We start from the raw sequence: 14,458 nt of genomic DNA on the forward strand, positions 1-14,458 counted from the left end.
TAAAGGTTGGTTTGATGCGTAATGGAAAGATCCTTTCAGAAGACAGCCCAAAGGTCTTATTGGAGAGACACAATTTACCGGTAAGAGCAACACGGGTTGACTGAGCAGGTTGAGCTTTGTGTCATATTCACCATTATCTCATTTCCTTTACCGATACAGTTTTCCACACTTGATTTCATAACAGAAAAAAAAAATACGTTCTCTTCTTGTTCATCTTTCTCCTTTCTCTCATAATTTTGTTTGTAAGATTTCTCCCAGTTCCTCCTCCTCCCCGTCCTTTTTGACCTCCGTTGTCCAGACTAAACCTATTCATGAATATTAGCTTCAAGATTTCTGCCATTTCTACTCTTCCATTAAAAGTGGACGCGGAACCAAGGAGGTTTGAGAAATGGAGTAACAACAGTCTCATTCCCTTTGATCCCATGTTCCATGCCGCCACTCAGAAATATTTGAAGTATGTGCTAAACTGGAGCTGCCTCGCAGATAGAAAGACAATTGATTCATGTGGCATTGCATCATGACTCGTCACTCCCAAAGGAAGATATGTCTTTATGATGGTAATTGCTCTTCACCGTCCCTTCTTAGAAAACAAGCGTCACATTAATAGTACAGGCACGGGGATGTGCGAATAAAAATTGTACAAAAATTGATGAAATGAAAATCAGAATAACTCGTTTTTACATGACTTTACACTAATCTAACATATAAATGAATAAAGAACTATACTCGAAAATTATACCATATCAGTTTCATTTGTCGCAAGTGATCGGACAGATGATGAAATCGGCTTTGTAGTGAGAGTGCTGTTTCAAACATTTTCACGACATACAGCTCAGGTTTACTTTTTTTGCACATAATCTAGGACGGGATTTACTTTTGTTTCATGTGCTTTATCATTAAGAGAACATTCATTATATTTGACAAAGAAACAAGCAGAATATAGACGATATGATGTAGGACCCCGTTTACAGTGCGAGGCTCGGCCGCGGCCGAGCCGCGGCCGAGCCCAGCCCCGCTTCAGTGTAAACGCGCAAAAGGCCAAATGCGAGGCCACTCGCTCTGGAGGTGGTCTCGGCCGCGGCTCGGCCGCGGCCGAGCCCTGCCTCTTCTTGCCTGGTGTAAACGCAAACTGGGCCAAATGCGCGGCCAATTGCGCGGCCAATTTTAGTCTGGCTTCCAAACCCTCTGCCTGTATCTTTCGCTATTCAGGATATTAACCCCCTCAACGTCGAAAACTAGTATAGTTTAAGGTGGTTTTGTCCTGCAAAGGATTTTTTTTTCCTTCGGCAAAGGCCTTTGCCCGAACGGCGACTTCGTCGCCACGGAATTCATTTGGCAAAGGGTCTGAAAACCAGACAATACCAAATTGCATTTGTTTACAAGCAGAGCGCCACTACGACAAAATATTGAAAGGTTTGAATCAAAAGCGCGGCCGAGCCCAGCTGTGTAAACGGACAAAATTGCGAGGCTCGGCCGCGCAATTGAGGCCGGGCTGTAAACGGGGTCTAAGACCCCGTTTACAGTGCGAGGCCGAGCCTCGCAATTTTGTCCGTTTACACTGCTGGGCTCGGCCGCGCTTTCGATTCAAACCTTTCATTATTTGGTCGTAGTGGCGCTCTGCTTGTAAACTAACGCAATTTGGTATTGTCTGGTTTTCAGACCCTTTGCCAACTGAATTCCGTGGCGACGAAGTCGCCGTTCGGGCAAAGGCCTTTGCCGAAGGAAAAAATGCTTTGCAGGACAAAACCACCTTAAACTATACTAGTTTTCGACGTTGAGGGGGTTAATTTCCTGAACAGCGAAAGATACAGGCAGAGGGTTTGGAAGCCAGACTAAAACTGGCCGCGCAATTGGCCGCGCAATTGGCCCAGTTTGCGTTTACACCAAGGAAAGGCCGGGCTCGGCCGCGGCTCGGCCGCGGCCGAGACCACCTCCAGAGCGAGGCCAAATGCGAGGCCAATTTTGGCCTCGCATTTGGCCTTTTGCGCGTTTACACTGAAGCGGGGCTGGGCTCGGCCGCGGCCGAGCCTCGCACTGTAAACGGGGTCTAAGACCCCGTTTACAGTGCGGGGCCGGGCTCGGCCGCGGCTCGGCCGCGGCCGAGTCCGGCCTCAATTGCGCGGCCGAGCCTCGCAATTTTGTCTGTTTACACTGCTGGGCTCGGCCGCGCTTTTGATTCAAACCTTTCAATATTTTGTCGTAGTGGCGCTCTGCTTGTAAACAAACGCAATTTGGTATTGTCTGGTTTTCAGACCCTTTGCCAAATGAATTCCGTGGCGACGAAGCCGCCGTTCGGGCAAAGGCCTTTGCCGAAGGAAAAAATCCTTTGCAGGACAAAACCACCTTAAACTATACTAGTTTTCCACGTTGAGGGGGTTAATATCCTGAATAGCGAAAGATACAGGCAGAGGGTTTGGAAGCCAGACTAAAATTGGCCGCGCAATTGGCCGCGCATTTGGCCCAGTTTGCGTTTACACCAAGAAGAGGCCGGGCTCGGCCGCGGCTCGGCCGCGGCCGAGACCACCTCCAGAGCGAGGCCAAATGCGAGGCCAATTTTGGCCTCGCATTTGGCCTTTTGCGCGTTTACACTGAAGCGGGGCTGGGCTCGGCCGCGGCTCGGCCGCGGCCGAGCCTCGCACTGTAAACGGGGTCATAGAGTCTAAAATGAATCTTCAGATTGCTGAAAAAGACGGCGGCATGGAACCCTGATCATCAAAGGCACAAATGCACCTGTGGAATTCTTTTGTGCATCAATAGAAAAATTGGCAGCTGTTTGAATAATTACAGCCAGTTGGAACTCCACCTCTTAAACCTCCTTGGCGGAACCAAGCTTTCCAAACGGCGTCTTCCCGTCGTCCGTCGGAAGTGCTAATGATCACATGCAAGACTCTCATGTGACAAATATTTCGCAAACCTCATTACTCGAAATATCATTAAACTTGGTGAGAAATTCACCTTAAGTCTTCTAAAACCCATGAAAAGCTTTGAGTAAATATAGTGTTCATTAGTGAGTGTGCTCTCATCGTTGCTTACGCGTTTTGCCCTCGGTAAAAAAAAAAAAATGGTTTAGGGCTCACATCGAGATGTCACTTAGTAGGAGTTATGTGTTAGGCAACTGTAATCATCTATAAACATTATCAAGGATACTTAACACTGGAATTTAAAGAGCAAGATGCAGGATTTATTTTGTTATTGAAGACAATCATTTTATCCATTTTCGGCATCGGCGTGCTTCGATTTACATGATCACGAGATATTTTTGTTTTTTCAAAATCAAATTGTTTTGTTCGTCGTCAGTTGGACACTGATATTGTCTTCTTGACGGCAAAGAAGTAGTAACACTCGAGTGTCACCTTGGTTAACTGAGTTATTACTCTCTTAGATATTTTTGCAGTGCAAAGTAAATCGCTTTGACAAATCGATGGCTTCAGATATATTGCAGAATGATGCTTTCTTGCTTGAACTCTGAATGTGTTCAATTATTTTGTCATGCAGTTTCATGTTCATTTGCAACAATATCTATACTTTTCCTGTGTGCAGACACTTGAGTCAGTATTTCTGCAGCTGTGTATGGCCGATGTGAGACCAGATGATGCACAGGTTGGTATATACTATATCTTTTTCCTTTTTTTTTTGGCATGGAATCATTACAGTGAGTGGTAAAACCTATGCATATATTCCACTGAAAATCACCGTAATCATCATTAACAATAAAGAGGACACGCACCTACCACTGATTGTAGCGGGTACTCACAAAAGAAGGATAAATGATATAATTGAAACCGGTTTAAGTATAATTTCAGGTTTAGTGGTGACATGAAGTACAAATTGCATCTCTGTGGTAATCACTCAGAAAGTATCATCTAGCATATGATAATAACTTGATATACGCCGCTTGGGTTACCGTTCGTTGTTCTGATGGTTTGCTAATCCGAAAATGAATTAAGGTTCGTTTTTCCAAAGGTTCGTTAATGCGAAAACGAAATAAGGTTCGTAATTCCGATGGTTCGTTTGTATGTGCCCTTTTGTACTATTTTTGGATTAACGAACATCGAGGTACATGGAATATGTGTGTTGCGGAATAATAAACCTACAGAATAACGAACGATATTTGATTTTCGAATTAACCAATCATCCAGCCATCAGAATAACTGTTTGATACCAATCACGACGATATTGTAGGACTACTAAATATATTGATATTTGTATGCATTTCTAACATACAGGCGTGCACTTCAGACGATTCAGTGACAATTGCAAACGAGAGCGCTCCTACAGAGCGGACAAAGCTCCTTTCTTCCACGACGCAGCAGGAAAGCACGAAATCGTACACGAACCCAACATTCGATGAGCAGCATTGTCAGCCGACCAAGAGACTTCGGGCAAGATCCAATCTTGTGTCACATGTTCCTGACTACCATTACGGTGATTCTACTGTCAGTTGTCTTGCTGGAGATTAAACGGCAGTGAAGAAAACCAAATTAATTGAATGAGTTTTATAAATCTCTTCGTTTCATTGCACGTAATATTATCCCGATCAAAATTTTAGTTCATTTATATCACACTGGGTCTCTTTTATTCACAAATTGCAAAACTGATAACATGTAACAAAATAAACTGAATACAATCAATTGTATGGTACAGCTATATCTAAAAGTTAAAATGCCTGAAATAATTTTATCCATTCGGTCTGGCTGACAAATATTTGTGGTTCAAAGTTGTTGCTTTTTTTATCAAGAATTTCTTTCTGATTGCTAACCTAATTCCTATAAGTCTAATGCTGTACTGCCGAGCCTGTGTTGAGAATAACTAGTAACATCATTCTGTACATGATTGATAAGTGACTATACTACACTTAAATTTGGGAAATGACATCCACATAATATAACAATTTGTGGATCCATCACCGAGCTTAATTTAACCGAGTATCGTACAATAACATTTTTTATACATTTCCAAAACAGAGTCAGATATCACACCAATTAACATTGTTTAGCATTTCCCATGCTTTCTTCCCAAATTGTATGGCTCTTGATTTGTCCGAATTTCAGTTTTGCATCTCTGCATATTTTTTGAGAGAGAATGATAATATCTTATTATTTTCAAAAGGGCTATATCGTTTTTCTGTTTCAATCTCTGCTCTAAATTTATTAAATGCCTGAATATTATACTTATCTGCCCTGGTAAGACAACTCTGCATTTTACAGAAAATCATCATTGGTTCCCATCGGTTTGGGATGAATATACATCAGAAGAAGCAATTTTGTGAGCGACATTTCATTCACTCCTGTGGACTTTCTCAAGCAAAGTGATCACACCGTTTCTCCTTTACTGAGTGCTTGCCTTCCGATTGCTGAATAGCAGATCGATGATAAAGTGTAGACTAAACTTTTGTTGAGCGTTGGGTTAATTCTCTTTATCCAGATGCACCCTTCCATCTTTCCAAACCACAAATTTCTTAAAAGACTAGCATTGTGACTTCATGCCACCCAATGTGTTATGTCTTATGTCAAGGACGTGTTCGGCTAAAGCGAAAAATCTAAGGGCTCTTTCGTGTTCCTATAGTCCATCATTGAGGGCTCTGCTTGTTTGCCGAGCATCATAGTTTGGACAATCTGAGAAGGTAACCTTATGTATAATATTATCCGGATTTTAGTGTGTTGGAACTCTTAATACCCTTGTCTTGGAATGTTCATTTTAGAAGAAGAGGCTACACTGTTGACGAAAGGGAAAAATCAACGCGGATGTTTGGTTCTTGCTCATCATTTTAGGGGTCTTTGTCTCATCAATGCTGGGTATCCACATGATGTTAGCACCTTGTCAGTGTGTTGAAATTTACTCTGAAGCGCATCACTGTCCGAATACAAAGAGGTTTCAACTTCTCCCTCTTTGCTGAAATTCAACATTTGTCTCAACTATAATGCTGGTGAAACAAAACCCTCAATGATCGACTGAAGAATCACATTCAGCTTTAGCCGATCACGCTCGTAGCACAGGAAACAACACTGGGTGACGTAATGCCTCATTGCTAGCCTTTTGATGGAACATTTGGTTCAGCAAAGCGGTAGAGTCCATGTGGAAGAAGACAATTAATCACACGTTGAACATGACTTGATTTTATACTGTATCACCGATCTTCTGTTCAGCGATCGGAAGACAAGCACACAGCAAGGAAAATATGTGTGATCACTTGGATTGAGAAAGTCTACAGGGATGGATGAAAACTCGCTTTCAATATTGCTCAAGGTTGCCAAGAAGCCATAATCGCCATTGTAATTCGACATTTAGCTCAATTAGAAAAAAAATATTACTAGTATGTAATTTAACTTTTTTTTCAAGTTCTGACATACATAGAATCATTCTGTACCATATCACCTATAAAAGCAATGTTTTATTCTACCCGGTTCTCAAACAAAGCCTAACATCTATGTCTTTTATTTACTTAGTCTCAGTCATGTTTCCTCACATATATTATTACTCTTGCTGAACTGTCAAGATAGTTGAGCATATTTCGGTAAGATTTTGCCAAGGAGGTATCAAAGATGGAGATAAAAGTTATCACATTTGAAGTCATGCTCGTGCCGTCGATAAATTATGCGCTCATCTGAAGGTCTTATCCATATGCTTTGACAATAGAGAGAAGCCGTCACCAAGATCTTACAGTCTTACAGCAAAAAAAAAAAAAAAAAAAAAAGTCACCCACTGCAGCAGTTCGCTCTCTGTTTATTATCCTGACAATACCCTGACATTACCGTGATAGTACCCCGACGACTCTTCTATCAAAGTGCAACAGCGCGGCAGTAACATTCCTTTTCAATATAAATCTACTGTTTCGTTTCTGAAGCTTCGTTTTACTATTATATACTATTTACTAGTATTTACTATTACTATTAATTAAGAATTACTATTCATTCCGCTATCTCTTGTGATAATATTTTTGCTAACCTTCAGCCTTTCCCAAAATCAGGGATCGTGGTGAGCGATATATTATACCATTTCTTGATATTTTGTCATTTTACAAGTGGACCAAAGAACTTAAGTACAATTCGAAAGCACGTATTGTGTCGTAAATCCACGCCTGGAAATATGGCTCTACTTTAAGAAAAACTTCAGTCATGAAGCTTAATACACATTTATGCATATTCTGCCTCACAGTGATTCTCTTGGGAATTTTAGGGTCAAAGGCCAGGGGTCAAAGACCAGTTTAAAATGCTAAAGGTTTACTATTTAATAAATACTGAAATTACACTATTTCTCCACACCTTGGAAATTACTCCAATAATCAAATTATAAAAGAGTCAACGTCAAGTAAAAATCCTCCAATCTCCAAGTACTATCTCCAAGACCTACTCTCTTAGACAATATAGCCATTCATCCAATTAAACCTAATCCAAGAAAAGTGAACATTCAACAAATTTGTGGCAAATGTGTCATTCTAATAATTTGCCAATTATGTGAAACTGTCATCGTACATTGTCAAGAAGTATAGACCTATTAGGAGAACCATGCATTATGGCGGAGGCTTACCAGTCGCCAGAGTCCTTATACGTTTTGCGGGGGCGCTGTGGCATAGTGGATAAGACTTTCGACTACCGATCGGAAGACTCGAGTTCGAATCCCGCCCGCGCGCATCCCGCCCAGTACTTACGTCCCTCTCAACCCAGGTGTATAAATGGCTACCTGGCAACGTTAGGGTAATGATAATGGCAGGGCCCTCTGGTAGAGCAGTGGTAACACTGAAGAGACTACCCTAGGTAAATAAGACATTATCATTATTATTATTATTATTATTATTATTATTATCATTATTACAACGTTATGTATGTGGCTTTTTCGTTATAACACTGCTTTTTTCTTTGAAATTGTTCAGCTATGCATTTGTCTACTCCGTGGGGGTCTATATTTTACAAACACTGCTTCATAGTAGTCCCCTGCAAAGTTTTAATTATATGCAAAAATGTCAAGATATATGGAATATGTGGAATATATGAATAAAAATCATTTCGTTTATACTCAACACGCATGCGCAACATTCCAGACAGAGAATGATTGACACACCGCGCGTCGAACACGTGCATGGATTGTAGCCACGGATGTGTATGTAGTTGAGATAGTGTTTAATGATAAACTATGTTTTATTTACTAACACGATTGCCTACCTAAATTTGCACAATCGTGGAAACCTACACGGAGGTTTTTTGGTGTTTGTCTGTTAAAACGGTACCCCATCTGTTAAAACGGTACCCCACCTTTACTCTCTCTTGCGGTTTTATTACCCGAGACGAGGACTTTGTTCTCCGGACATTGTCGCGACAGGTCTGTTAAAACAGGGTTTTGAGAGCTAGAGTTGAGCTGAGTATGGCGTATAGGAATGTTAAAATCTTATTGTAATGCTCTAGAACCCTACCATATGTTTACATGGACTACGAAGAGTTGCCACTCCATTTGTAAAACCTCCCGCATCTAAACATGCTGACAAACACAGAAATCCAATATTTATGTTTTCGTCTCTTCTTTCTCAGATAAGCCTCGTCTGAAATGCACAGATCTCCTACCCAGCATCATGAGCATGTGGGCTCTTTTCATCAAAGACTGGATCAAACTTGTTCGGAACCCTGGGTATGAAAAAATTGTGTTTGATTCATGTACCATTACCATAAAAATATTTTGAGGAACTGTTGGATAAGAATAAAGAGTTGCTTTATGAGACTTTGATACATTGCCGTAATTCACCTGCAAAAAAAAAAGAAAAAAAGGTTACATGCACCTTTACTAAAGTAATCTCGAACCAGCCAGGTGATTTCACGCTATCAAATAGTTGAATATACTAAAAGGACAATGAAACCTTAATATGTATGTTAATTTAGGAAATGCAGCAATATTAGTAAAACACAGTAAAGTTTGAGGAAAATCGGACGACCTATTGAAAAGTTATGAACTTTTAAAATTTTGGTGCCGCCATAGCAGAATTAGTAGGCTACTACAATTCTTAACGTGACGTATTGGTAAAAACGTAAAGAAGAATGAAAAGAGTCTCATAGAAAGTCCATTTTCATGAAAAGTACACATTCCCTCTATTTGTTACTGATTATGTTGAAGGTTATATCATTCCCCTTGCTTTCTGAACAATTGTGCCATGTGCTAGAAGAGGCAGTGTTGATTTTATGATTTAATTCCATCATTCTGTGCTATTGCTTTTGATGTGTCAATGCTTTGCTAGCTATATATTATTGTATTATGTACATATTGACTGTGGCGAACAAATGTCACTGAGAAGACAAACATTGCATACAAGTAGTAAAGACACTATCAGTCTTCTTGCGATCGGGCTATTCATACTTTATGCCTACTTCCCCTCAGACTTGCAGCATTCTACTTTTTGGTTCCAATCTTGGAGATCAGTCTTTTCTTCCTCGCTATCGGCGCTCCTCCTAAAAACCTTGCGGTTGGAGTCGTCAACCTGGAAGACCCACCTCAGTACAGCAAATGCTTCCTAGATCAACTCGACAATGAAACTATCATTCAGGTATTAAGTATCAGTCAAGTAGTTGTACGTCAATTTGTTTTGACATGATTCTTCCTTGAACCTTCAAGTTCAAGTTCAAGTTCATATTTATTCGTTTTTTCCACAATATACAAACATAAATCTCACTTTCTTAAGTGACAAAAACAATGCATACAATTGTACAAAGAAGACAACAATAATAGGAAAAAAACTAACAGTAGCGATACATTGCAATAGGTGCTAAGATAACGAAAGTGAAATAGTTTTCAATATATGCATTGTGTGAAAAAAAAAAAACGGAGGGACCCACTAAAAAGACAGAGCTTGTAGAGTGTGGGCCCCTCTTGTATTAGAAGCCCGATGTAAAAATTGAATTGAAAACAGCAAAAAATCCACACAAAAAGTTCGTCACAAAAACGTTTGGGAGCCCACTAAGAGACAGACGAACAAACAGTTATACATAAAACAACAACAAACAGAGTTATGAACATGTAACAGGACTGGGACAGCAACAAGACTACTTGTAGGAGGAAAAACAAGAAGCAAACAGACTTGACGACACAAGAGGAAACAAGACTATAGCGTGATAAAGAGGTAACAGAATAGACAGGAATATGCAACACAGACAACGATCCTCGGAGGTTTGAGGAAGAAAGAGAAGAAGAAAAAAGAATATAGAACAAACCCTTCAACTGCGAAGTATAGGTTAAAGAAAATCTTATAATCAAGGCTTGAGCAATAGCTACAATAATAAAGAGAACGGCAATGCCGATATTGCGGATGAGTAACAAAGTAAGCCTATTAACTAATCTGATTCTGCGAGTCGTCATTATAAGATTGTAAAAGAAAAGACTTTAATCTCCTTTTAAAGGAGTATGTAGATGGAGCAGATTTTAGATCATGATTCAGGGAATTCCAATAATTTGGTCCAGAGTAAATAAGTGTATTCTTTGCTAAAATCGTTCGAAGAAGTGGTAAATGAAACTCGTTAGAACGCCGGATGGGGTAATTATGGAATGACTGATTTTTTTTTTTTTTGAAACATAGAACCAAAGATAGGTGGGAGTAAATTGTTATCATACATATACATGAATTTACCTAAGTTAAATAAGAATAATTCGTTGATTTTTAATAGCTTATAACAGTCAAACAATGCATGTGTATGTGAACATGTAGGAGAATTAGAAATAATACGGAGGGCTTTCTTTTGCAATAATAACACTCTATTCAGCAGTGTCTGATGAGTATTGCCCCAAGCTAAAATTCCATAATTAAGGTAAGGGAGTATCAAAGAGGAGTATAACACTAATAGGGTCTTTTCAGGAATATAGAATTTCAGTCTATTCATAACACCTATATTGCGAGAAATAATTTTGCAGATATGATCAATATGTATTTTCCAAGAAAGTTTATTATCTACAAAAATACCAAGAAATTTAAAATATGACACACTTTCTAAATTACAATCATTCAGAACTATTTCTGAATTCAAAGAATCAACAGTATTGCTGAAAAGCATGTATTTTGTTTTTTGAACATTCAAAGATAACTTGTTAGCTCTGACCCAGTTGGTTACTTTTTTCAATTCCGTATTTACTTGTTGAACAAGAACATCGATATCGTTATGGGCAAGAAAAACACTGGTATCATCAGCAAAATGTATAAAAGAAAGTAGCTCTGAAACAGAGGAGAAATCATTGATATAAATTATGAATAACAGCGACCCTAAAAGACTTCCCTGTGGAACGCCACACTTAACATCTCTTATAACTGAATGATTATCTTTAATTGAAACAAACTGTTTTCTGTTAGCTAAATAAGTCTTGAACCACTCCAAGAATGGACCACACCTTGAATGGATAATCCCTGCAGCAGTTTGCAGCAAGCTAAACTAGGATGGATTGTGCGACGGCGACACTGGCTAACGGTGCTTTAAAGTGCTGTCACTATTTTCCACAGTAAAATGGCAAATGCATGCAAGTAAAATCAAGTTGTCAGGCTTACAGCAGTTTGGACCCTACAGGATGCTGCAGCCTTCTGATACTTGGTAGGGCAGCAAACTAGAAGGTATCAACGGTAGGGGTGCAGTGACGGCATTGTATGGTAGGTGGTTCCATATGGTGGCCCGAAGTACGCTCGACGACAGGTCATGTGCGCCGTCAATTTTGCGATCAGGTCGCGAAATTCTCGATTTGGGACGCCAAGTTCGTGACCCGGGACGCGAATTTCATTACCCGGGACACAAACTTGGCCACCGGGGACACGAATTTGGCGACCGGGGACGCAAAATTCGCGTCCTGTGGTCACGAAATTCGCAACTTGGGTCGCGAAGTTTGCGACCACAGGACGCGAATTTTGCGTCCTCGGTTGTCAAGTTCGTGTCCCGGGTCATGAAATTCGTGTCCCGAGTCACGAACTTGCACAAATGGTTCAAGGATTCAGGATAGTGACGTAAGCTCTTCAGCCCATCGCAAACTACTCAATGGTACTCACTCAATACTTACTACCATTGAGTAATGCGAATGCAAGATCGGAGGTTTTTTTTTTTTTTTTTGGGGGGGGGTTCCACCTTCCAGACTATAACCGCAGTGAAAACTGTCTTGTTGCTACGACAGTTGAAGGCAGGAGCGAAGATACCGGTTGAGTCGAAAGCAGGGATAGTATCTACAAGGAGCCGGGCTTTAGGGAGCTTGTAGGCACCTATACTAGTACGTTGATGATGGACACCAATTCCACAATAGAGTCTGGAGGCAGGCGCGGTGGAGCACTCCAATTTGCATCTCATTATCGCCCCGTTCTATTTGAATTTCCAACGGGCATCCACGGCTGCCCGAAACTGTGTGCATGAAAAAGTCAAATCTTTACCTTCTCCTTGTGCCGCTATGCGTGCCGCTAGTAAACTCAAACTTCCCACACTATCTAAGTTTTTAAAAACCTTCCTTTTGATGAAAAAATTATGAAATTTGCTGCACTAGAACTTGAGATATTAAAGCGTTTTGAAAATCGCCTCTCGCAAAACATGCTCTCTGTTTTTTTCCGACTGGACTATGGCCGGGCTCCAATGTGTCCGAAATTGGCAACATAAGTTTATCAGGCCTCAATCCATTTATGGTGAAAGTTTTCGCTTGGTTCCACCTGTACTTTTTGAGAAATCAACTTGTTTCTACAGGGTTTGGAATAGAAAATTGTAGTCAGCGAAACAATTGAAAATGACGTCATTTCTTTTCCCGTAATATTGGGCATGCGTGGTACACACTGATCTCCCCTCTAGGGGGGAGATCAGTGGTGTTACAGTACGTGAGATTCAGGATTTCGTGCTCATTGTTGGTTTGCATGTGACGCAGTCAATTTTGCCGAGTGTCGCACGGCGGTGACTGCTCAGAGCGGGTTAACCCGCTAGCTGTGACTGCTGAGCTGCTGCCGCGCGCGTTGCATGCAGCAAAGCGTTGTGTGTGCTGTGACATGCAACGCTACAGTCGCGCGATTATACATACATGGGACCGACCTGTACGCTTTGCGTTCGTGTCATTTTTGATATCACCTTCTGTTTTTTTCCGACACAACCATGGCCGGGAATATTACGGTATGACATTTAAAACGCAAGCAGATAAATAAATTTTGGTGTACTTTGTTCGAATGGCGCTTTGGTTCCGCAATCACACTTCGTGAATTTTAGGATGATTTTCGAGGCATATTTTTGGTAATTTTGCTCGCCAGGTTTTCGCTAAAATTTCACATTTTATTATTGTCAAATCCTTTAATATGTTATATGTGCATATTCGGACATGTTTTCAAATTCAAACTAACTCAATTTTAATCCCAAAATAGGTTTCCTTAAATTGTTATTAGCTTGAGAAGTTGTTTACTTTTTCTCAACTACGCGAGTACATGTTGTTTACTTTATGCAAATGAGGCTCGGCTGCCGATGGATTTCTGCGAGATAATTGGGGTGCTCCACCGCGCCTGGAGGGGAGGTAGTCGAGTCCTGTTGAAAGTGGCTGTTCTATAGATGTCACACTCCTTATAAGCGATCAAGGTGTAACAGCGGATTTTCAGTCGGGAGTTATCGCCCATGTGGGTTTCTTGAAGAAGGAGGATTGTAAGTTTATGGGTTTGTAGTGAGTGTAAGCTCACATTCAGGTTCAGTATAGTAACGCCAACCCGTGTAACATCTTTCCATGCCTGTCCTGAGAAGGACACGTGTTCTAGGTTGGCGCCAGGCTGCATACTTTGGATGTGTGTTGGGTTTAGCTGCTGCACTGGGTTGGATGTTGATGATAGCCAATTACATAAACTTTAATATGGTATATAAGACACAACATTTTTTATCAAAATCTTCTATGTAAAATATGCACTGGAAAAAATGTTTAGTTTCTCTGTTTTTCCCCTTTTTTGCTGAGTGTATGTAGATAATGTGTGTACTAGTACTTAAAGTCGCCTTCGGAATAGTTACTTCACTGTAACATTGCTCCATGTTAATAATAATCTTTGTACCTCACAAGACAGACAATGGTTGAGTTTCAATACAATTTTCTTCAATTGTCAGAAACATGTTAACACTGTGGAAGAAGCTTACAAGAACATTGGAGAAGGAGCGTATTGGGGAATCATTGAAATTCCAAGCAACTACAGTCATTACTTGCAGCAACGGTGAGTTGATGGTATGATATTACGCTAATTGCAACTATTATAAATACGCCAGTTAGCTTCAGAATCACTATGGCGGTGCTGATTAGGCAGTTTGTTTAATTGCAGGATTATTTCCACCGTAAGCACTTATTAAACAGATGACGAACAATCATGTAGGCCTACTACACGATTATGTAATTGGCGTCACTTCCACCCCCTCTTTAACTACACCTACACACTTCAGAAGTAGTACATGTAGTTTTCTCGATATCTTTATGCTGTCTCCACAGCGTCTCCATATCATAAATTTGACAATATTTAGAT

At 40.5% G+C, this 14,458-nt stretch overlaps 1 protein-coding gene across 1 annotated transcript in view; it reads left to right on the top strand.

Moving 5' to 3' along the window:
* LOC140229563 (ABC transporter G family member 23-like) overlaps positions 1 to 14,458 on the top strand; it is a 50,138-nt gene that overhangs the window by 14,588 nt on the left and 21,092 nt on the right. The window contains exons 8-13 of the mRNA XM_072309811.1: positions 6 to 80; positions 3,541 to 3,600; positions 4,227 to 4,425; positions 8,523 to 8,619; positions 9,361 to 9,526; positions 14,052 to 14,155. Coding sequence (XP_072165912.1) covers positions 6 to 80; positions 3,541 to 3,600; positions 4,227 to 4,425; positions 8,523 to 8,619; positions 9,361 to 9,526; positions 14,052 to 14,155 — 701 coding nt within the window. The remainder of the gene's footprint in view (positions 1 to 5; positions 81 to 3,540; positions 3,601 to 4,226; positions 4,426 to 8,522; positions 8,620 to 9,360; positions 9,527 to 14,051; positions 14,156 to 14,458) is intronic.

This window comes from Diadema setosum, chromosome 6 (assembly GCF_964275005.1).
Source record: "Diadema setosum chromosome 6, eeDiaSeto1, whole genome shotgun sequence".
NCBI lineage: Eukaryota > Metazoa > Echinodermata > Echinoidea > Diadematoida > Diadematidae > Diadema > Diadema setosum.